Source organism: Pteronotus mesoamericanus, unplaced genomic scaffold (genome assembly GCF_021234165.1).
Source record: "Pteronotus mesoamericanus isolate MK-2021 breed Mesoamerican mustached bat unplaced genomic scaffold, CSHL_Meso_final contig_24, whole genome shotgun sequence".
Classification (NCBI taxonomy): domain Eukaryota; kingdom Metazoa; phylum Chordata; class Mammalia; order Chiroptera; family Mormoopidae; genus Pteronotus; species Pteronotus mesoamericanus.
Window position 1 is genome coordinate 15,569,301 of NW_026555100.1, and position 25,415 is coordinate 15,594,715.

Sequence of the window (25,415 nt, forward strand, 5' to 3'; positions counted from 1 at the left end):
AGAGATTTTCCAAAGATGAATGAACGAAAGAGGCAAAATTCAAATTTGGGCCTCTTAGGTTTGTGAATTTCTACTGCAGTGTAATAACTCCTCAAGGGACACAATTCAAGGAGCACACCTGCTACTGAACCTCCTAAAATGAGAATACGATGTCCTTGTACATGTCAGTAGTTTCCACCCACTTATTTGTTCAGTCCTCCCTTATTCATAAATTCAGGGATTTGAACAAATAAGTATTTACTTAATAAGCATTAATTAAAGACTCAGTCTTAGTAAAGACTGAGGAGAGGAAAAGATGAAAGGGAAGGGGAAGGGACATAAAGATACAAGATTCAGGATCTGCCTTCACGGAACTTAGAAAAATTAAGTCTCATGTACCCATAACTATGAAACAGTGGAGAATGTGAGAATGTGTTGGGTCACAGGGGAAATACAAGTTAAGATTAATTCCCAGCATGCCTGTGAAATACAGGTATGATGTTGATTGGGTAGAGATGTAAAGAGAGGGCATTCCAAAGCAGGTAATTATAATTTGGAGGGACACTTGTTAAAAAGCCATTTCTGAACATTTCTTCTCAGATTAACCAAGCTGAAGAAGCACAGAGCATTTCATTCTTAACGGGGATCCATGGTCGAACAAAACATATATGGCTGAAATTTATTCTTCATAGCCAAAATAAAATATTTTAATACATCTTTAAATAATACTTTCATTTTCTCCGTAAGTTTTTGGAGAATTTGAGTTGTATTGCTGCTACAGCCTGCTACTGGGCAATTAGAGAGAGAGGAAGCAGAGAAGGAAGCTCCTGAATCTGATTTGCTATTGATCACTATGTGGTACTATGTATTTCATTAGTAACTCTACCTGGAAGCCTTTTGAAATTGCAGAAACTCCTCTAAGGTGTCGGATTAAGAGGGTGGGAAATATGATGAGAAAAACTATGGACTCAGACTCTCATGATTTGAATGTGATTAATTCTTGGGCCCTTAATGTGTTTCCTTTTCTCTACCCCCTTTTCACTTATGTCAGGTAAGTCTAATGAAGAGGGGACTGATGTGAGGGGAACTTCCCAAAACATTTAGTTTTGCTTTGCTTTCCAATACACAGGAGGTTGGAACTACGCAGCTGGTTTCAAGTAGCTTAGCTTGGTAGGATGTGGTAAAGGAAGAGGGAGGAGAATTGGAGACAAGACTAGATAATGGAAGCTTTGAATATCAGTTTGTGGAATTTAGATTGTTTCTAGTAAGCAACACAGAAAACCTTAGATCTTGACCTTTTCTTCCCCCTCCTTTTTTTTTTTTTTTTTTTTTGTATAACTAGATTCCTAATTATAGGAAATAAGTTGAAACAGGATAGCATTTTTTCCAATTATGGAAACTAATCTCATGCATGAAAAATGTTACAGGGGATTGCTTGTTTTATTTTTAACCTCTTTCAAGAGCTATTACATTTTCAGTCTATGGTTTCCCTAGATTATTATTGCAGTGGTATTCTTAGGGGAGATAATCCCAAAATCAATCTCAAGGGAGTCAAAAGAATTGCAGTCCAAGCCAACATGTGAGGTATCCAAACAAACATTTACATATTCCAACTGTCCTTCCAACTAAAATCCATTTCCTTTCCCAATCTCACAAAGGAAATATTCTCTCCTGATGTTTCCCTTGATATGGAAGGTCAAAAATTAATTGTGTCTTTTCTTTTCAAGAGCATGTTCAATTGGGGGCTTTTGATATCTCTCTGCAGCCCGGCCATCTTCCAAGTCAGATTTTAATAATGTGACCCATAAATTTTTGTTTCAAAATTGGTTTTTGCAAGAAATCAAAGGTGGAGGAGTATCTATATTAAATATTGACTTTTTTTTAAAGAGCTCTCTTTCTCTTACCCTTTCTCCATTCCTCTTCCCAGAATTTGAAAGGAGGTATTAGTGAAAAGGTTGAAAGCCTTTAAAAAGTCCTTTCTAAATGTTCTCTTTCACTTAGATTTATTCACTTTTCTCTTCTGGATTATAATAGTGTGGTTTCAGTAGCATTAAATCTCAAATAATTCTACTCATTAGGCAATTAACATTTCTATTTATCAGGTCATTTTAAACCATCACATGTGTGTACTACGAGTGCTTTAACAAAGCTACATTTACTTACAATTTTGACTTTAACGTGGTCTATCAGAGTCCAATCTAAAATAAAATGCAGTTTGGTGGCTATCTACAAACTAGGAAGTGAGCCTTCACCAAATCTCAATATTGGAACCCTGATCTTGGACTTCCAACATCCCAAACTGGGAAAAAATGAGTTTCTGTTGTCAAGCCAACCATTCTGTGATATTGTGTTATGGCAGCCTAAGATGACTAATAGAGGAACGATCTTCATTTTGTGGTTTAGGTTTCAAACAGAGAGGTCAGTGGCAAAATTGGCATTTGAAACTGAATGTGTCTGACTACAAGCCCAACCTTTGGATAGCCCTCTGAATTTTGAGCCAGATAACAATGAATATAGTTTTTTAAAAAATACTGACCTCTTCTTCTGTTGTTGTTTGTATGTATTTTTATTTTTAGTAGGTTTAGCAAATATAAATAAAGTTGATTAAAACCTATTCATTATTATCAGGTTTATGTGTTCTAGTAGGATATTATTTGAGCTCTCAGAATTCCAGGTTAATGTTGAAAAATATAGCCAGTCTTCCTGAAATTGCAATATTGAAAAATCCAAGATTTACTATTGCTGTATTTGCTTTTTAAAAAATATATTAAATACAAAAAAAATCCAGTTTTGTGCCTGAAATTAATTGGCAGTGTCCCATTAAACCATATTAAAATTAACCTCTATTAATTGGATTAGAAATTCAGTGAGAATGACAGCTGCTAGTGCCTTTTACAGTTACTTTGTTTCTCTATAATCCATATGGCAGAAATCACATAATGCTTTTTTTCCCCATTGAAGTAAACACTTGAGATAAAAAGGTTTGACTCACTGTGGTCAGAGTACGTGCAGTTATTTTTTCTTTCTTTAAAATTTTTCTTGTAAAAGCTGAACTCTATTTTTTCCCCCTTTCACAGGTTTTCACCAGCCATATTTGTATATCTAATTAATATCGTTCCATCATTATGGATTCTTGAAGTGCACCATGGGACCCAGGTACACCCTTTTGGAAAGTAGGAGAGTGGAATATTCAGCAATAATCTCCTTGCATAGTCTAATCCAATTTGTGTCAGAAATGCACTTTTTCTAAGCAACTGGACTTATCAAGAATTTAATAGAGTTTATTGGCAAAGGAAAGTGAATTTGTGATCTGGCAAAAGCAGTACAAATACCACGTTCGTTTAAAACAAGATTACATAATTAATGAACAATTTGTGTTAGAGGCATTGTTCTTAAAACTTCCCTACCTCCCAATATTCCAGAGTTTACATGGGGCTGTAAAAATTATTTAACCCTTGCAGCATCAGTGAATTTCTATATGGGGCTAAGAATGGGCAGGGCTTGATTACCTAGCATTCTACAAAACAATGTTTTTAAGAACAACAAAAACAAAAACAAAAAAGCCCCATCATTTGTACTCTGATATATAAATGCAATCAAACTTAGAGGGGCTACTTGAGAGAGTCTGTGTTAAAATACAGGCTTTGCAAAATTACAAGAGATTCGCTTCTGAGAGCCCCATGAGCTTTTTTAATGAAATAGGGATTTTATTTAAGAGCCCCAAAAGAAGAGTAAAGGAGAAAAGTCATGAAACCACCATTAGGAAATGTGGGCTATACATATTAGAAGCACATTCACCTTGAAAATAAACAATGGCTTTCAATGAGACCCTACTCTACATGTAGAGAGGAGTTGTGATTTTTAAGTGAGTTGCTTTACTAGGGCAAACCTAGGTAGTGGGCTCTAGGCTGGATTCAGCCATTTCTTGTTTTTAATGCACCTGTATAACACCAGGGAGGTCAGTTACTAAAGCCCATCAGACACCAGTTGGACTTCACATCTTCAGGGGTCAGGTTACAAGACTATGTTTTACAGATAAACGGTAATTATGATATAAAATTATTTTATTACCTTCACTAATAAAATAGGACAGGTAAGATCTGTGAGAATTTGTCCCTGTACAGATTTCTTTGCTGCAGTTGGTTATTTTACAGCAAAGTTAAGCCTCCTATAGATGTTTCAGATATTCAAACTTATCTAGAAAATACTTGCTCCAAATTTTTGGCACACAGGGGAATTTAGCTCTGTGAACTATTTTTGAACAATTCCACGAGCATGTACCAACAATACAGGCATGAAGAAAACATTTATCTGCCTTAAATTTCCCATTTAAAAAAATATTAAAGTGATAGGATATCTCTATCTCTGTAGCAAAAGTATTTTTGTAACAGTAGATTGGTTGGTTCAAATTATCATGACTTTTAAAAATTGTACCATAGGGAGTTAGGGGACTGTTTCAATTTCCTTACTGCTTACTACTTTCAGGGGTATAGAAATAAGCTCTGGTGATTCGAATCATTTTTTTCCTGTCACATCCAATTTGATGACATGGCTATGATCCACAATAACAATTCATTGCCCCAAATGCTTTTATAATATAAATGTGTGGCACAGTTAATTGATATACAGGTCAAATCCCATTACAACAAATAGCCTGCAACCAAAAGCTATTTTTTTAATAAAAAAAAAAAAAGATTTTTGAGCCACAGGCAGTGATTCTCTAATTTTCTTACTACAAAAGAAATTGGACCTTTAGTAGTAATGGGTTTGATTCATTTTGACACAAAGAATTAAAATAAGTGTCCAAAGATTGAACTGGGCAGGGTAGGCAGAGAGGAAAATAGAACAAAGGTAAGAGCAAAAGAGACAAAAAAGTATTAGAATTACATTTAAAGAAATGACAGAATTAAGGAATTCTCTTTGTCCATTCATATAGGAAATTTTGGTTGTAATAATAATCACCTTTTCTCTTTATTTAAAAGTATTTTCAGATATGTTTCCTCATTTATAAACCAACAAGTACATGCGTTAGGCATGGTATAGACATGTCTGTTTTATAGAAGAGGACTCCAAGATTCAAAAACGATTAAGTAATTTTCTCAGGGCCACACAGCTAACCAACAACTTTCTGGGACTTAGAACCTACGTCTTGATCCTTACTCTGTTAAGCATGCTGCCTTTCTCAGTTATGTGTTCTATGTTTTAGAGGAGTTAGCCTCAAAATCATCTACATTTTTCATGACGGGAAAGAGTAATTTAATTTCCTTACACTTTTCCGTATACTCTAAATCCTAAGTGTTCTAACCTATAACTTGGCTTTAGGAAAGCATGCTGACCTATTTCATGCGAACACTTCTAGATGATCAATTTTGTGCCTTCATTCCTGAATCTGCCAAGGTCTGCATGAATGGAAACAAGATGGTTATGACAACACTTAGGACCTTAACTCTTAGGTTAATTTCTGAAGTTATATAGTTAAAGCAATGGAAACTTGTTGGTCTAGATGGTGTCAGTCTAGTTTGACCCAAAGGAATATTTTTGAAGCTCGTAAGACTTTTAAAGACATAGCTCATAAAACAGTGCCTTGTTGGCACCCAGGTTATCTACATGAACTCATCTACAGGATGCTGAATGTAAACAATATTACCATAAAAACAATCAAGTCAGATAAGGTTAAAGAGTCAAACCAATTGCTTTCTGCAGTCCTAAGGCAGCTGCCACTCAAAGGAAAGTATTATAAACAGAATTACAGGAGTGAGGAGGGACTCAGGTTATAACATCATAATATGGGTGACAGAGCCAGTTGCTACCAAGTTACCTTATACTGCAGAGCAGATTACTTTTCTTTAAAATAAGAAGTTGTCTTTGGATTTTTAGTGATAAGGATATAAAAATATATAAAGGGATATAAAAGGTCACACTTTTAATATACAATCTGCTTCAATGCCTACAAACAAGATGGCCAAAGTTTGTTTCCTATTGAACATTTCATTCTTAGCTAGAGCCACAAAGTTATTCTGCAATGAGAATTTGTTACTTGGTTCAAATATTTAAGTTTTGTATTTTTATTATCTTTTCTTGGAGCCTTAGTTATACAAAAAAAATTGTGAAAACAGCAGTTTTTTCCTCTTAAGAGATATGGCACATGGCCAATTTCCGTAATTATTCTTTTCATTTCACCCCTAACACTTACAGTTTTGATGGAGGGTAGAAAAAAATAGCTTCTTGACAGACTTTCTTTTCTACTTTTTAAAATAGCTCATAGAATGATTGACAAAGTATCCAGAATAATTAAGAAAAGTACACTTCTTACAACTTTAGCATTTTTAAGAAAATAGTTCCTCTCAAAATCCACATGTGTGATCATGGATGGGTGTTGGTGGTGGTATGTGTGTGTGATTCAAAAGTATGCTAGTTCTGCAGATGTATAAAGAAAACTTCAACCTCATTACTATTATTTTTTTACTTGTTTATGAAATAATCATTGGTACAGCTACATCTTCAAGTTCCACCCTTTTCCTTTCTTACTTACTTTCTCTTTCTGTGCCTCAGATAGCCAGCACCTCTCTGGATAAAAATCATGCACTGTCCACTTGCAGAGACTTACGTGTAAAATAAACAAACAAGAAGGGGGGAAATGTAATTTATTTTAGGCCTATTATCAAATTTTATATAAACCTAAATTGACTTCTAAACTGGCACTAAATATATATATTTTGGTGGGCAAATGTGTTAATTTTTTGGTTGTTATCGTATTTAATAGCCGAGATTGAAAATAATTAGATCATCTACTTAAGCAAAATTGTATTTTAGATAAAGAGGCTTCTGGACAAGAAACAAACTCATAGAGTGAATGCTTTGACCAGGATCATACATGTTTTCATACTGTCATCGGTTGTTGGCTTGTTTTACAATTATTCCAATGTTTGAAAACAGAATCCCAATTATTTAAGTTCTATGTTCTCTACAATGAACTCAGAGTGTCTACATTTTCATAGACTTGTGGAAAAATAAGACAAATATAATAGACTCTCTTTTCTAATTAATTAAAAATTGGTTTTCTGTTGCAAGCACATAATCTGAGTTTTGGAGATATTTATGCATACTGTTTAAACTCTGCATATCTGCTCATAATTTCATAGATACATTGAAGCCACTTTAAATTCTACCTTTTGTGGGGGTTTTTTTCTGACAAATTATCTTTTTACAAAATTCATAGTCTTGTAGTAGCCAGTCAGAAGGAATGTCACAGAATACCAGCAGCAAAGAAGACGTCAATCAAACTCTGATGTTAAATGAACAAACCCATGGAGGAGATGATCTCTTCGAGGCGGTGAGCACTTTTCCTGCAGTAGGTTAAAGGACCTAGCAAATCTTGTCACTTGATAGAGATAATGTGCTCTACCCCTTTCAGTTCATTCTTTCCTAATGAAATTTACCAGTTGTTTGTTTGACTCAGGAATTTTAAAAATAATTGTATCTTTATATTTATTAAACATAGTTAACATGTGTAATAGGCATATATACAGATATATATGAATAGATATATTTAATTTGCAGCATTAAGGAACCTTTATACTCAGGCCAGACAATATATGTAAAAAGAGAAATACAGATATTTGTGAGGGAATTATATAGTTATAAGATTGCGATCTGCATATATATTTTTTGGTGTCCATATTAATAAAATAAGGAAGGTTCCCAGCCAAAATCGAATCATGTTTTTGTTCTTCACATGCCTGATTTTGGCAAACTAACCACAGCCTATTAGAAAATAATAAACTAAAACACTCAAGGCCAAGGCCCCAACCATCGAACCATATTTTCAACAATAAGATAGGCTACTGATTTCATGAGGTACAATAGAACTAGACTTGAGTTCTAATTAAGCTCCAATCACAGCTTACCGACATTCCTTTGAATGTCACTTTATGTCTCTGTATCGCAGTTTTTTATTTGATAATTGAAAATATTAATACATCCCCAGCCAGTATGCTCCCAATAAGAATTAAATAAGACGTATGTGAAATCTCATAGAAGAAATAGAAAGAAGTATATAAATGAAAGACTATTGATTTTCATCATTGTTTCAATAGGGTAGAATCCTGACTTGTCTTTTATCCTTCCTCTATTGTTGCACTTGACATCAGCAAGTGATCTAAAGGGATAAATAGATTTGCACTTGGAGTCACGATGCAATCCACTTGAGAATTTTGCCCTCTAGATCATAACCAGTAGGGTCAATGATATACTTTCAAAACTTTTTTAGAAGTTAAATGGGCAAGAGGTTTTATCCAGGATAGATGAATGGTATGTACATTTTTCTTAGGGCCCAAGAATAAGGGCAGAATAAAATGTGGTTGTAGCTTATGGATGTTTGAATAATATGTTAAATATTCAGAATAAAAATAATACCTTTATAGTTATTCTCTTTATTTACATTTAGGTAATGAATACACATCATATATTTTATCATTTGATATAGTAGTGTTTTAAAGCAATAAAAAATAAGAAGATTTCTACCGTGCTAAGATACTCCCCGATTTGTAAATTCAGACTTAAAATCACTGGAAAAAATATATAGGAATTTTTTTTATTTTAACATGGGATTTAAAAATTTCTATGTGCTATACTTTGTTCCAGAAAATAATAAAATAAAAAATGATCTTTAAAATGTCATAACACTGGCTTTTTAAATATCATACAGAAGAACCCCACTAGCAAGTGAAGATTTAACTTACTTCTAGTTAAAAGGCTGCTCATTTTAAGAACCACATTAGCTTTTTTATTTTTTCAGATCATTCAGTTGAAAGGAGTTTTACTTTCTTTAGTAAGTGAAGAATCATCCTCTGAAAATAACCTTCCACAGAAGCTAACTCTTGATTGAAAGCCACGGTGAAGAAGGTATCTCTCTCCAAGTTGGTAACTCATAACCCATTTTGTCTGTATGACATTTCTGTTAAACAGGCCAGAGTTTTTATACATAACTTATCTGAAGTATGTGAGAAAGATTGGACTTTGGCCCTCCATCAGACACTCTTATTAATGCTAATAATTGGAAGATGGCTTCTACCTATTGGAGGCACAATCACTCGGCACCAACTCTCTGAACTTCTCCTTATGTTTGTGGGGACAGCTGCTGACATACTGGAATTCACAAGTGAGACCTTGAAAGAAAAAAATGTGAGGTAAGCAATGAAAGGACCTGCAATGAAAAGACCTTCTTTTCAAGGTCAGAGCCACACATCTGTCTCTTTGTTCCATCATTTATATACTGCATGAACGAAGATTTTTAGTATATTATATGCCCAATGGTGGACTCATAGAATTTATTGGTGTTCAGATACATATTGAGTACCAGCCGAATGGAGATAGATAGATATACATTAGATAGAGATAGATAGAGATAGAGATAGAGATAGAGATATACAGATTTCAATACAAAAAGAAGGCTTCTGCTAGAGAAATGGGACAAATAACATTTCCTAAGAGTGAGAACAGAAAAGCTCTGCATGTTTGCAGGATGTCCGGTTAGGTATGGCCATTGTTATTAAAAAAAATCTGGGAATTGATGGCCATCAATCACTCTGCTTTCACATTCTCAGGTATCCAGGAATGTAGCCAGTCGTAAGATTCTCTTCTAGAGTACAACACAGCTACAATTCCAAGAAAGCACCTAGAAGAAAACTGGCAAAATCTCTCTCCTAGCCACTTGGAAAATGTATATTCCCTAGTGTGAACGGAGAATAGGGAATATTGGGTTTTATTTTACTAAATTTTATTTTTAGTCAGTTTTGTTCAAAGTGCCCAAGGCTTTCTGGAGTAGATGCCTATAAATTAAAACTTATTGAGTTGGTACTTTTATTTTTGCCACAAGCAAATACACTCAGAATCCATGATCACATCTGTTCATAGAACTTATTTCTTACCATTAGGGATTTAAATCTCGGTGCCTGAATGTACTTTCAGCTTGGGTTGTTTTGCACTATGCTATAAAAATAAATTGCAGTGGGGCTGGCTTTTAATGCTACAGTTTACTTTGTGCTCTGTTTCTCAAACAAAAAAAAACAAAACAAAACATAAAGCTGAGCAAAATACACTAACTTACTGCGTAAACTTAATATCCCAATTACAGCACATAGTATATCTATAACCATAGGTTACCTTTACATGATCATCCTCTGTCTCACTTGTACTTATTTTTCTTATATCTCATTAAGTGGACATAGAATTTTAAAAAGAATCCTATCTAAGTCAATCCATTATCCTCAAAATGTTGGTATTAGTTATATAGCTTTACAACCTTCCATTTTGTCAGTGATTTACATAATATGACAAATTTTCAGATACTTTAGGACACTTACAATGCAAAGCAGTTACAAGAAAAACATAAATCTTTACCAAGCACATAAAAACAATAAATAACTACAGGCACAGTGACAGAGACATGAGAATTTAAAGACAATTAACTACATCTCTATAGAAATAGACACATACATGCCAAATCTAGGGGATGGGAGGAATATTAGGTAAGAAATGGGGTGTCCAGGAGAGATATGAATGTCATGAGACATTCATTTATCCTCCTACTATTGACTATCTAGTATGTGCCACACAATGTACCGGTCAAGACTGGGGAGTAAGCAGTGAGCAAGAGATGAACGGAAGGACACATAGTCCTATCCCAGCCTAGGCAATTTCAGTTCAGCAATTTCTTCTGCCACCTACAAATTAATCAGAATATTTCATAAATCTTTTTCTCATTTTCAACTTGTATCATATCCTGAGAATGGAATCAAATAAATTATGCCACGGATTTTGTTTTTAAATTTCTTTTCAGGTTCCATGTCCTCAGATTGAAGGCATTTTACTTTTACTATAACTGCATTGTGTCTGTGACCTTCCGTAGTCTCTGCTCCACTCTCACAAGTTTCCATCACTACTCAAAGACCCCTAAAGAAGGCCCAGAAAGAACCTAGAGTTTTTTCTCTCTTCTAAAACTTACTCTCAAATTCTGTTTTCACCTCAGGGCCCATCTGTATTGTAAAAATTGACGCTACAAATATCCCTTTCTTGAAAGGAGAGAGTTAGCCTCCTCCCACTGTGGTGTAGCTTTCCCCTCAGGTCTCAAAAAGACAAGCATGCAGATTAAATTTAATATACATGGAAAGGATGTTTACATGTAATTCATAGGGGGTTACTTCATTATAGCCTACTTAACGTAACTTGTATTATTAGAAAACTTTATTTTCTATTTTATTTTATTTCATAATTTGGGCTGATTAAAAAAAAGCCTGCAATGATGTGTACATTTCAATAGTATCTACCTCTTTCCTGCATTCTGGCTAAAACCTCAAGCCTATTTTGAGAAATCAAATTCTTCATTAGGACCACATGAAGTTAATCTGCCTTATTCTTATAAATTTACATATTGCAAATTTTTCTTAACAACTTGACCTCACACACGATAAAATTTATCTATTGTAACTCTATGGTTCAATGATATTTAGTAAATGTATAGATTTGTATAACCATCACCAGAACCCAAATTCCTTGTGGCTGTTTGTAGTCAATTCTCATTCCCACTACAAACCCTAGGCAACCATCAATATGCCTTCTGTCGTTTTCTAGAAATTTCATGCAAATGGAATCATGAAATACATAGTCTTTTGTGTCTGGCTTTCTAACAGCATAATGTTTTGGGGTTCATTCACACTGTTGCATCTGTCAGTAGTTAGCGCCTTTGAAATTCCTGAATAGTATTCCATACATATACCACATTTTATTTACCAACTTCAAAGTTGATATGCATGTGTATTGTTATGTTTTTGCTATTAAGAATGATATTGCTGTGAACATCCACTTATAAGCCTTTGGATGGAACTTCTTTCATTTCTATTGGTAGATAGATGGAGTAGAATGACTGGGTTTTACCATAAGCGCATGATTAACTTTTAGGAAACTGCTAAACTTTTCCAAAGTGGCTGTAACTTTTTATATTCCCACCAACAACGAGAGTTTCTTTTTTCCAACATCCTCACCAACACTTTCCTTTCAGTCTTTGATGATCACCATTCTAATGAGTTCATAGTAGTATCATATTGTGGTTTTAATTTGCATTTCCCTGATGACTAATGCTGTTGAGCATTGTTCCATGTACTGATTAGCTATTTACATCCTCTTCTTGGTGAAGTGTCTGTTCAAATGTGTTTACAGACACTGTACAGAAGTGTCTGTAAAAAAAGTGTTTGCCCACTTTTGGATTGATTTTTATTATTGAGTTGTTAGGGTTCTTTATATATTCCAGATAAAAATCCTTTATTCAATATATAAATATAAATGTTTTCTCCCAGTATACAGCTCATTTTTTATTCTTTAATGTCATTTGAAGAACAATTTATAAAAATTTTTGATATATTCCCATGTATCAAATTTTTTTTATATAATATTTTGGGTGTCATATCTAAGAAATATTTTCCTCACCTAAGATTAGAAATACTTTCTGTTATAATATTTTGACTTAATTTCTTTGCGTGTAGTGTGAAGTAAGGGTCTAATTTCATGTTTTGTCTTGTTTTGTTTTGGGCATTGTTCCAGTACTATTTTTTGTCTCAGCTGGGACCAATTGTCTTGGCACCATTTGTTGAAAGAGATTATCCATTCCCGATTAAATTGCCTTGTCATCTTTGTCAAAAATCAATTTACCACATATGTAAGAGGTTTTTTTCTTGGACATTCTATTGGGTTTCATTAATTTGTATGTCTATTTTTATGATAGTACCACATTATTGTGATTACTAGAGTTTTAAGTTAATTTTTGAAACTGGATACTGTAAGTCTTCTAACATTCTTCTTTTCAAAAATTACTTTGGCTATTTTAGGTCCTTTGTATTTCCATAAAAGTTTTATAATCAGCTTATAAAATTCTACAAAAAAATCTTGTGTGAGTTTTGATAAGACGTGTATTAAATCTAAGCATCAATTTGTGGAGAAATGACATCTTAATATTGTCTTCCAACCTGTGAACATGAACTACCTCTTATTTTATTCAAATGTTCCTTAATTTGTCTCAGCAATACTTTGTAATTTTTAAAGTATAGGTCTTACACCACTTTTCCCTCTCTAATGTCCTCTAGTACCTTTCCACTGGCTCACCCAGTGCGTAATCTCCTTCCTGCCCTTTGTTTCAGTAGGCGTGAATTCAATCTCTCTCCACTATTGCAATAGTCTTGAATAGACTCTTCCACACCCCCCCCAAATTACCTTTGTGTGGTGCAGTTTATCCTTGACATAGCCAAGCTGGAGGGACATGGGAACATCCCCATGGGCAAGAGGGCCTCAGACCCCCACTGCTTTCCACCAAAGTTCTAACAAATTTTCCTGAATAAACGTTACTCAGTTTGTTATTTGTCTTTGGTTGATTTCCAGAGACCTGAAGTGTTTTTGTCTGTTTGATTGTTTTGGGTTTGGTTTTTTTTGTTTTTTGGTTTTTTTTTTTTACAATTTGTCCGTTTTTATGTCTGTTTTTTGGGGAGAGGATTTGCTGACTTTTTCATTCTGCTACAGCCATCCTTCAACATTTTATCAAGTCTAAATTTCTGTATCATTACCAGGGAGAGTTAAGTGGTTCTTTATACCTTTGAGTTCACTCTGTGTAGTCTTTTTTGAGCACAGGTCATTTATTAAAAAGAAAATATCTGTTCCTATAGCATTATTGTTACTTTACTGTATTTGACCAAACAAAAGAGAATTTTCTCATGTTTATACTGTTTTCTTTTTATTTAGCAGTTTTTTCTTGGTGAAATATTTTTCCAAGCTAAATTAATATTTCATTTTCTTTCTTTTCTTCTCTTTCCTTTAATTCCTTCCCCTCCCCTCTAAAGAGGTTTGTTTGATGCCTTTTAACAAACTAGATGAACTCTAGTCACTGATTATCTCTTATCTACAGGAATATTTACACTTCCAAAAAATAGTTAAGCAAACTATCAATGTATGACTTTATTTTTATTTTTCACTCAGTAGATTTGGTGTAGCGATGTACCAAATTTCAGTCTTTCATCCTCTGAGTTTTCCAAGTATAGAAGTAATACTCACACCTATAATTATACTTTTCCAGATCTTTTGTCTCTTTATGAATAGAGTTCATTGTCTGCTTACATGGTTCTCAGTTGACATTTATGGAGACAGATTACACATGAGAAAATGGGGCAAGACAATTGAAGGAGACAGTTACACAATGCAGACAATGTTGGACAAATTCACTCCAAAATCCCTTCATAATTTTTCTGAATGTTTGCCATTTAAATTCTGTGATTTATTTACATTCCAACCTTTAACATTCCTGAGTAATGTTAACTGTCTGACTTAATAATACAAATTTGTCTGCTTTAAAAATTTTCTGGCCATCATTTCCAAAGTTATTTTTGATAACTTTACTAATAAGTTTCACAACACACACATTTTCCTGTATTTTGTGTGTGCTCAGATAATACTTGCATATGCAAAAGACATTCATTATTGCAGGGTTAGAATTTGGCTTCCTTAGGGTTAAAGTTGGTATATTATTTATCTATATTTTGTATAATGATGAAATTAAAACACAGAGAGTTTAAGAAATATATTCACATAATAATAAAAATAGAACAATTACTACGAGTAGATAATATTTATCACTTGCTGTGTCCCAAGCACTCTTCTAAGGGTTTTAGTCATGATAAATTTAGTCTTTATGGTAACACTATGAGGTAAATGCTACCATTACCGTCATTTTATAAATTGAACAGTGACAGACAAGAGCAGTTGAGACAGTCTCAAGCTCAAATAGAAATAAAAGTAATAACTAACTTGTAGCAATCTACTTAGTCTGTATGGAATGCTGTTCTAAGAGCTTGATACGTTTAACATATTTAAACAATACACTTAAGAAAATTACCATATAAAATACAATAGCTATTATTATTGCTATCCTCATATTGTAAATAGGTACACTAAAGCATATAGAAGTTAAATTAGTTGTTCATATTTGTGTAGCTAGTTAATGATCAACCTGGGATTGGAGGCCCACATCTCTCTGGTGAGGCATGGAGCTGGTATTTAAACTCGAGCAACTTAGTACCAAAGCTTATGCTTTCCCATCACTTTCTGCTGCCTTGAGACAGATTGTACATGAGTTTCTGGTAGAAGGACTGAAGTTTTGGATTAGGAGAACTTCAAAAATGACCACCTATTGAAAAATCTATTTTACATCTATTGCAACATCTTCTCCAACATTTTCTCAACAAGTTTCGTCCAGATTTTCTTTGAAATTTTTCACTAATAGAGAATATACTAACCCCAGGAGCAAGTCATTCTATTTTAAGTTAATATTATTAGAAAGTAGTTTCCTCTATTGTGATGAAATTTTGATTCTTATAGGTGCAACTAAAATCCTTTGAAACTGAATTGCCCCCTGAAGTCACAAGAAATAAGTTTAATTCCCTTTCCACATGATAGCCCTTTAAATAAATATAAAATATAAAATATAATTTTAAAGGAATCTTCTCTAGTTTTCAGTCTCCAAACTACTCCACATATAACATGGCTCTGACTTCTTCACCATCCTAGTCTCTCTCCTTTGGACCAAGAACTTTTTAAATGTTCCTCCTAAAACAAAACACAACACACAATATTTCAGATACATTTTGAACATTGTCGAATAGAGCAGAGCTAAAACTTTCCATTTTGTTCACGGAAACAGTATAGTGCAATGATTAAAGGGGTGGATGCTGAAATCAACTATTTAGTTTTGATTTCTGCTCTCAACACTATAACCACATGACTTTGAACAAGTTTTTTCAATTCTCTATGCCTCAGTTTCCCCACTGGTCAAGTAAGGATAATAAGTGTATGTACTTTGTAGAGCTGGTGTGAGGATGAAGTGTGATCATAGAATTAAACACTTAGAAAACAGGCTGAACATAGTTCAGACACTCTAAGTAAAATTATTTAAAAATTCAGGCACATCTTGAAGGTCTACTATAGATAGACATTAACATCGCAAAGAGGGAAAAGTTGTAGACTGTGTTCCCTAGGTATTTCCACTTAAAATTCTAGATTTATACATCTTGTGAAGTGACTTATGGTTGCACTTGATTTTGGAAAACCAGAAAGCATATCATACTGTAGGCTCATAATTAGATAATAGTAAGGAAAAATCTTGTCACCTTTTTATGGCTGTTGCTATGAAATACCACTTCCAGCTTATTCTAGATTATCTAGTTACTCCCTGTCCAGATCTTTTGGGATCCTGATTGTATTTTCCAGGATTTTGTTTTCCCATCCAACCTTTGTCATATGTGTCTTTGTGAAGCCTTCCACCAGTGTTGGCAACCAAGTCATTGACAAAACAGGACATAGAACAGAATCAAAGGCAGAGCCTGAAAGCAACCCATTAGAGAGCTATCTCTTGGGAGTCATTGATTCAGTTAAGAATCCACCTAGCTTTACTCACACCCAGAATGTCTCTTAATCTTGTTGAAAATAACACCATGAAAGGTTTTCTCATATGTCTGGTTAAAAATCACAACCCATATTATTAATATATATCAACACCTGCCTTGTAATCCTAATTCTATGAGAGAGAGGGCGGGGGGAGGGAGGGAGGAAGGGAGGGAGATGGAGGGAGAAAATAATCATAGTTGAGTGCAATTATTCTCGGGGAAACTGTGCTGATTTCTAGTTATTACTGTCTTCCCTAAGGCCTATCAGAAATCTTTTAAATAATCGCATATAAGCTAACTAGGGATTTATACTGAATGTGCCTTTTTTAGTTTAAAATATACTTCTGTTTCATTTTGAAAGTTAGGACTTCATTTATTTATTTTTTGTCACCAACCGTGTCTCCACTATTAACTGCCAAGACAGATAATGATGGCTTAGAAAACTCATTTACAAACTCTCTCAGAGTTCTGAGATCTAATTTTTGGGGGCCTCAATACTTGAAGCATTTCAAGGTATTCTTTACAATTACCTCATTTAGTGTGGTTTCAATTACTCTTCCCTGATGCTTTTCTATCCCTCTCCAATCTGAAAATCCCTCTTGACAGGAAAGTTGGCAACAAAATCTATTATTATACCACTAACCTGAAATTGATATTTTCATTTGTATTTTTGCTAAAAAAAAGTGACTTTGGTACTTTTGAAATATGTTTTGTATTTTTGTAACCTCTATTCTTTATGACTTTAGTCTTTAAGACCATTCTTCTAGGTCTAGGACATTTGCATATTTGCTAACTATGGACCTTTCTTTTGTACATTCAGCAACTCCCTCCACAGATATTTGGTGAGAGTTCATTATTGGCCAGGCACTGTTCTAGGCACTGAGGATGCAGAGGTGAATAAAAAAGTCATGTTCCTTGACTTACCTCCTAAAGTTTGCCATAAATCTCTGATTCTTGGATTTTTCTTCCCACTTGATTTCCATCTGAAGATGGCTTTTCTGTATGTGCTGAGCTTTTAATTGTTGGGCATCATCTAGCACTTTTGAGGTACATTTTAAGTAAGAATCTTGGGATCTTAGGATAATTTTCACTTTTATCCTTGAAATTTCTTGAAATCAGGCCTCTGAATTTCCAGATCAATGCCTGGCATTTTTCTAGCATTCTCTCCCTTAATGTTGGTATAATTTTGCAAAGCTAAAGACAGAAATATGGGACTAAGAAGCTTTGCCATAATTCACACAGATGTTGGCACATGTGGTGGTTGAAACTGAGCTTTCTGATTTTTTTGTTTTGCAGGGTTTTTGTCCCTTTTAAAAAACTATATAATGATAATTATGCAAAAATTATTCATGAATTTATTATATCACCAAGATGTAAGAAAATATATTCTTTTATATAAATATGAGTTTATATAAATATGAGAAGAAAGAGAAAAGATTCCTCTTTTTTGCATAGGACCATATTTTTTGTTGCTAATTTAAAGTTTTGTCTGTATTCTAGGAATAACTTTGTCCTAGTCTGTGCTATCCTTTTCATATGGACCTGGGGCCTGCTGCAGTTTCCACTTGACCTGGCAGGTAAGTGTCTTGATATTTTTCTCCAAGAAACAGAAAACTACAGCTCTTGATTATAAATTATAATAAAGCTAAGGAGGCATTTGAGGGAATTAGCCTTTTTATCTTTTGTTATCTCAGTGTTAGTTCCAGTTCAGGTTAGACACAAAGTAGATCAACATTTAGAAAAAATCGTCTGAGACTCACTCTGGTACGTGGTGAGCCCGAGGCGGCTGAGTGCACAAGCGCACGGGTTTACCTTCACTTCACAGAGCGGTTCCATCCCTGAAGATATGCAAAGCCTCCTGAAAATTAGCACATCTGTGTGTCAGTTCTTCATCCATGAAATGGGAATGACAGTCACAGGAGCTGGGGTGAGGGTTCTTGCGATGACTAAGTAAGATATAGTTTGTAAAGTGCTTTGCACAGTTGCTGGCGCATAAATCTTATCTCCTGATATTTTTAAGGGGTCGTTTTCATGCCTCTGTCAGACGTATGTACTGGAATATCACAGGGAGCAAAAGCAGTTTCAGGGCCATATGGAAAATTAAAATTTTCTTCAGTAGTGGCTCTAGAAATCCCAGTGGTCTTCTTTTAATAAAGATATAAACCCCTAAGACTTTGCAAGAAGTAAATTGTTTTCCAGGTATTTTGTACCACTGATGATCAAGAGCTACATTGTACAATGGCATCCACTAGTCAAATGTGGCTATTTAAAAATTAAAATTAATTAAAATTATATAAATTAGAAGTACAGTTCCTCAGTTACACTAGCCACATTTCAAGTACTCAGTTGCCACATATGGCTGCTGTATTAGACAGTGCAGCTATAGAACATTTTTACCATCGCAGGTTCCATTGGATAGCACTGATCTGGAGTTTGCCTGTAACTTCTAGGACCACTGAAATCTTGATTTAGGGATTCTTCTGGATCCTGCTTTACTTTGAAGAAATTCTAGGATCTACTAGTTACATTTTCCTTAAGTCTGTCTTATTTTGTATAGCACCCTACCTGATGGCCTCTGGATGAGAATTAACCTTAGGGCAAGGATATTTAATTTTTTTTTGTATCTTGTTTTGGCTCACTTTGATAGACCCAGAGGTTTCAGAAGCCATTTTAAACTTTAGCATCTACTTTCCTGCAACAAAATTGTCACCAGAATAGATGAAAAGAGTGGCTGTAGCTTTACCTACTTACTAGTTAATAATTATGAACAAATGTATGCCAATAACACACATGCACAGAGAGAGAAATTTTTCATAATGTGCCCTAAGAGACACCCTATAGTCATTGATCAGCTGGTGTCTTCTGACAGAATATTAGGCACCAACAATCTAGATGTGGAACAATATTCTTAGGAGGTGCCTTAGAAGCCTTTTCTTGACCCTAACTTCTTTGGAAAGGCTATTGATCTTACGTTGGTTTCTCTTTTGTCATTCATTCTGTTGGTCATCACCCTCCCATATCTTGTGGTTTATAGCCTTGCTAAGAAAATTTTTATTTAAGAAAGAAATTGTGTAAACTTTTGGGGTGATAATGTTATGCAGCTGTTTGAAAAACAAAGACCAAATGTTACTTCTGACTAAATTACTATTGTATTTTCCAGCAAACAGTGCATTACGTTCATATCAAAGCAGCTTCATAATATTTGCTGGCTTTAGTAGACAAGGCATTCTTTGTTTGAAAACTCCAAATGAAAGGCATCATTATTATTAAAGAATTATTTTCTGCTCTTGACCTCAAATTAAATTCACATTTTATAAATTAAAACAAAAATGTTCATGTGTTGATTGGACCTCCTTTTGTTCAACTGGAAAATCAGTAATTATATCCAGTTTTTCTTGTAAACTGTGAAACAAAACCATGAGGAATTAGACAAAATAAAATAACAATGGCATTTATTTGGGTTTTTTTTTTTTTACCACCACCAGAAAAATACGTTCAATGTGAATTAAGTTTGAATTTGAATATAAGTGCTTGAATTTTCACAACATGCTGTACACATAGGATCAAGTAAGTCAACCATAAATAGGTAGATTTCAAAGAGAGGATCCAGAAAAGTCTGGGTCATATATACTCTGTTTCTTCTCCAGACTTGGCAGTGAGGAAAGCCTTTCATTATCCCAAGGGAAAGATAACATGAGAAAGGAGAAAGAAGCCAAGGGTGTTATTCTAATGGAAATAAATGAATCAGTGAATAGGGGCCCCTAAACTCAGAGATTCCAATTTCCCATTTTTCAAAGAAGGAAACTAAGGCCCAGGCAGGTTAAGTAACTTGCCCATCATCTTCCTGCTAGAAAATGAGGAAGCCAAAGAGCATCAGAAGGCCCCCTGACTTGAGACCTGGAGCACCCTGCTGTGCTGCCTCCCTGCACGGTAGACCCCAAGGACAGACAGGGTGGTTTCCTCTGTTCTTTATTTTCTCTATCCGTATTAATTGTGCTCTTCCTGGTGTGAGGACTAGAAGGTGATCTGAATTTTTTACGTGGATATAAACCAGAGGACTGGCTTTCTTTGGCGTATCTGACTGGAAACATAACATATCAACTGTGACTATGAAATGATCAGGATGTTAGGTGGCAAGGTGGTTTCACATGTTCTGAAATAATGAAATTACAGAATCACTCCCAATCATGAACTAGCACAGCGCCCATCATTGAAAACTTGTTTCCATTTCATTCTGTCTTTTTGGCATTTCAGAGAGATATTAATTGGTCTGTCTTGTGTTTTCAGTACAGCATGAAGTGTGTCCCTCATCTTTGAGAGCGAGGGGGTTCCCCACCCAGTTCTTCTGCCAATACAGTGCCGATCTGTGGAACATTGGAATCACTGTCTTCATACAAGATGGTCCTTTCCTTATCGTGCGCCTCATATTGATGATCTATTTCAACGTGACCAACCAGATGCTGGTGTTCTTTGCTGTGAAGAATTTCCTTGTGGTGATGTTACACCTCTACCGCTTGGTTGTTTTGGTCTTGGTTGCCCGTGCCTCTTTGCAAAGCCAGCCACAAGTCCTACGAGGAGAACACAGTGGCCCCATTGATGCAGCTGAGAGTGGGGTCTCACCTGGGGACTGGGAGAGAGGTTCCAAGGAGGGCGTGGTTGTGCCTTTGCGGGGCTCGCCAGTCACCTCTGATGACTCTTACCCCACACCATAGTTATTTATTGACAGCAGCATGCAAGTGAATTATTTGACTTTCCAGTCCTTCTTACAAACAGAATCTCCCTCTTTCTATTTCAAAAAATCTTGTCTATAATAATTTTCAAAAGAACAACATAAAAAGTGATCTTAAACCTGTCAAAAATAATATCAATGGAGCCACTTTAAAATGGAGCCAGAGCTGCCTTCCTGGAGGAACTGCCTTGCACGGCTTATGCCTCACCCTTTGGATGTTAGAACCACAAAATGAAATAACCTTGGACTGGGCCTAAAGCAACCTGGTGTCCCAAAAACCTGTTGGCAAGGATAAAAAGAAAGCAGATATTCTGACTACCGAATTTATGGCTACCTGACCAAATACTAAAAACATTGTTTAGAATTAGTATCAATGTGTTATATTATCTGTACCTATAGAAATGCCTTCCTTCTGCTGATGTACTTCCCTTTCTCATGGATACCCTCTGCCTTTGTCTCCTAATCAGAGCACTATTTGGGCTTCCACCTGAATCAGTGCATTTTGAATAGCTATTTTTATTGATATCAAATAAATATTTGTTCCCTTTCACTTTGAAAGGGCTTTTAGGTTATCAAACCAAAGCTGAGAAATTTTCTTTTTTCTTTTTCTTTTTTTTTAACTGAATGGAAAGAACTTTGATTAGTGGCTATGGCTACAACTTCTGTGTGATGGTATCAGATGTTATAGTTGTTCAACGACTAAGTGATTTGTTTGTCTTGAACTGTTTGAAAAGCTATGGACAGGGTTACAATGACATGCCCTCCAGAGATTTAGTGCAGACAAACTGTCCCAGCTGTTACCTGAAAACAGAGAAGCTTTGAACTTTGGCTCCATTGTCAGACTATCTCATCTGATCTTTTCTGCAATGTCCCTTTGACATTAAAAAAAAAAAAAGGTACATTCTGTGAATGCAGAACAAATAAAGGAAATGTGCCTTTAAAATTACCTCAGTGTGGGCTAGAAACAGTGAAAACCTCTGCCCAGCTTCCATAGCATTGAGAGCCCTCTTCATCGCTGCACAGACCTTTCCAGAAAATCATTTTTCTGGGCTGATGTGGTATTCTGTCATGGCGCATATGCTCTTACAGGAATTTTATTGCTTTTGGCTTGGGCACTGCAAAATTCACAGCAAGCCATTTCAGTTACAGATCTACTGGTTGCGAGGCAGGAAATACTGGTAATGCTAGTAAAGTCACAATTTCCACTCTGAACGTGATTTGCAGTATTTGTCAGTATTTTTCTTAACTGCACTTCACCGTTTTCTGTATAGCCAAGTCAAATTATGTGGGTTGATGCAAGGAAGCACTGAAGCAGTGAATAACGGGGCTTCAGGCCCTTTAAGTGTTGCCGTAGTTTTTGGGGTCTGCCAGCAGTCACTGCAGCCCCTCTGAGCTGCCACTGCTGGAAATGGCCTTTGGTCTCGGGGGAGATACCAGTGATGGAGGCTTGCATCAGCCCTACCCACGGCTGAAGGCTGTAGGTTAGTGACGGGGTCGGAATAAATATGGCACAGCACTGTGGAAATCAGGACATCTGCCTTTCTTTTCTGCATTAAAAGTTCATTTTTCCAATATTGAGATAGTCGCACTTTTCTTTTATGCACTGCTGTATTTTCCAGATGGAGGTGATTCAGAATCTTTTTTTCCCCTTATTTTTGCTTTTAAACATACAGTATGAAAATTTACCTGGCTGTATCAGAGTAGTTGTATGAGGCAAACAGTTCCAAAACTATTCTTTTGGGGCTCAAATCATAGTTACTCCTATTATTATCCTCAGGAACTCAAAGAGACGTTAGAGATAAGACTGGGTATAACCTTAGATTAGGTGTAACCTGTTGACAATTAATTGGAACAATTAATTTTATCATAAATCCATATGACATGATATTTGTTCAAAACATTTGATAAAAAGTTTCATAGGCAGTTTCTGTTTTTATACAGAGAAATTAATAATTTCCAACTAATGGGTTCTTCAGTGCCTGGTATCATGTTTCTATTTCTTTTCTTCCATGTGTTTCTAATTTTAACAATATGATTGTAAAATTACACATGAAACTAATGGGATACATTTATAATTTTCCATAATAATTTTATGAAAGATCAGGAAATCATATCTATATAAAGGAAGAAACTTGACAACTTTTAAGGGCATGTTATTTAAAATGCTTTGCAATTGAAAGCAAAATAATAACTGCTATTTATAAAAACGCCTCAGCAGAGTCTGTTTTTATGTTGACTATTTTATGGTGACTGTTTTCCTCCACAACATGTATGTGCTACTTATTATTGCAGATTTGCTCATGGCATACTTTTCATGTTTTAATTTTTTTTCCAGCAAAACAAACAGTGGGCCTCTAAAAATAGATCAGTATAAAGTAATGCGGGCTGTTGCAAGGATATTTTTAAATGCTTTCAAATCTAAGACTTGGCTTGGCTTTGTGAATGAGTTTCTAGTTTTTAAGTGAAGTATTTTGTAATTAACATTCCTCAGAAGGCCTGGGAACTATAAAGTCCAAAGCCTAGTTTCGCTTCGAGCGCCAAGAAGGCAGAGAGCACCCAGGACCATCTCAGCAGTTAATGGCGAGAAAAGTAGAAACATGCTCCGGCAACATTTTCCAGGAAAATCCACTAAAAGCATCATTTGTTAACCTAACTGCCAGTACTCCAACTCTTTTGAAATTACTCTTTTTATTGTAGAAAGAAAATATATATTCATTTAGCTTATTTATTTTATTTTGGGGTTTTTTTTTTTCATTTTTATTTTATTTATTTTTGAGAAGGAAGGGGAGAAAGAGAGGGAGAGAAACACCAATGTGTGGTTGCATCTCTTGTGCCCCCTACTGGGGACCTGGCCTGCAACCCAGGCACGTGCCCTACACTGAGAATTGAACCGGCAACCCTTTGGTTTGCAGTCTGGTGCTCAGTCCACTGAGCCACACCAGCTAGGGCTCATTTAGCTTATTTAAAAATAAATCTTAAGCCCAGGTTGTATCTCTAGCATCCCTCATGAAAAGTTAAAAATTTATTTAGTTATCGTATTTTTTTAGTAGAATGCTAAACATGGTAACATTTGAAAGCATCCAAGAGTTTGCTATAAAGTGGCTAGAACAGCAGTTACCTCCCATATGCTGACATCTTGGGACTGGTGTCCATTTATTTGTAATAAGATAAGTGACTCAGATGATCTGTATAATATAATGCAGGTTGTACCTCTGTACCACCCCCTACAGACATATGCCAGTTCCCTACCACCGAAGGAAGTGGCTTATTTGTTATTGCTGTTGTATTTTAATTGCTTGATTAAAGCTCAATCAAATGTCCTCCCTCAAAACATAGTTCACTTCTGAGAAAACACAGTGTACATGTTTTAGTGATGCTGTGTAAAAGCTTACCTCATAAACATTGTATGGGTTTTCTTTACCCTTCTTAGATTAGTCTCAGAGAACATAACTTGACGTTGTAAGATTAGTAAACTGTCTCGGCCTTTGACGCTGTTGTTAATTTTTATTTAAACTGAAACAGGTAACATATAAAAATAAAAATTTGCATTGGCAATAACATTCCTTTTAACCTTCCCAAATGAAGAGTGCTACACAAATGTATCAGTTGGCTCCGTTGCAGTTTCATTAACACGCGGCAGCACTTCAGGACTTGTAAGATCAGAAAGACAGGCTAAGAAATACCAGGATTCACTATTTTAATATTAATTGTTAACTTACTAGCAATTTTTCGAAGTGCTGGAAGGTGTGCATTGTAGGTGTGCATGCTTTAGGATTTCCAGCCAGGTTTCAGAGCTCAACACTGATTCTTACTATGTTTAGCATTTAATCTCAATAACTCTTAATCAACTCTCCTGTTAAAAGAGAGAATTGCAAGAGGCCAAGTCTCTGTCCACATTTACTCTCCTCCAGTGCCAGGAAAGTGAGATACTGAAATATTAAGAGTCTTGGAGAGGTAAGTGAAAAACCAAACAATTGAATTATAAGGAGAGATTGTTACTCTTTTTCTAATGTCAGACTTTGTTTTTTACTTAGTGGACACTCTGATCCACTCTCAAAAAGATCTGATTGGGGATTAAACTATGGCTGGAGGATGCTTATACTCTGAGGCTTGAATTAACATTCCATATGATGGGAGTAACTCTAAACAACATTTGAATAATCAACTGCTATAGCCTTATATATTATAAGTGTCCAGACTCTATTTTTTAAGAATATGTTCTCTGAATT

The 25,415-nt window shown here is 35.1% G+C and overlaps 1 protein-coding gene across 1 annotated transcript in view; it reads left to right on the plus strand.

Moving 5' to 3' along the window:
• Positions 1–21,264, plus strand: part of TMEM26 (transmembrane protein 26) — a 31,746-nt gene extending 10,482 nt beyond the window's left edge. The window contains exons 2-6 of the mRNA XM_054572447.1: positions 3,057–3,135; positions 7,199–7,312; positions 8,947–9,167; positions 17,958–18,034; positions 20,745–21,264. Coding sequence (XP_054428422.1) covers positions 3,057–3,135; positions 7,199–7,312; positions 8,947–9,167; positions 17,958–18,034; positions 20,745–21,169 — 916 coding nt within the window. The 3' untranslated portion in view covers positions 21,170–21,264. The remainder of the gene's footprint in view (positions 1–3,056; positions 3,136–7,198; positions 7,313–8,946; positions 9,168–17,957; positions 18,035–20,744) is intronic.
• Positions 21,265–25,415: the final 4,151 nt, after the last annotated feature.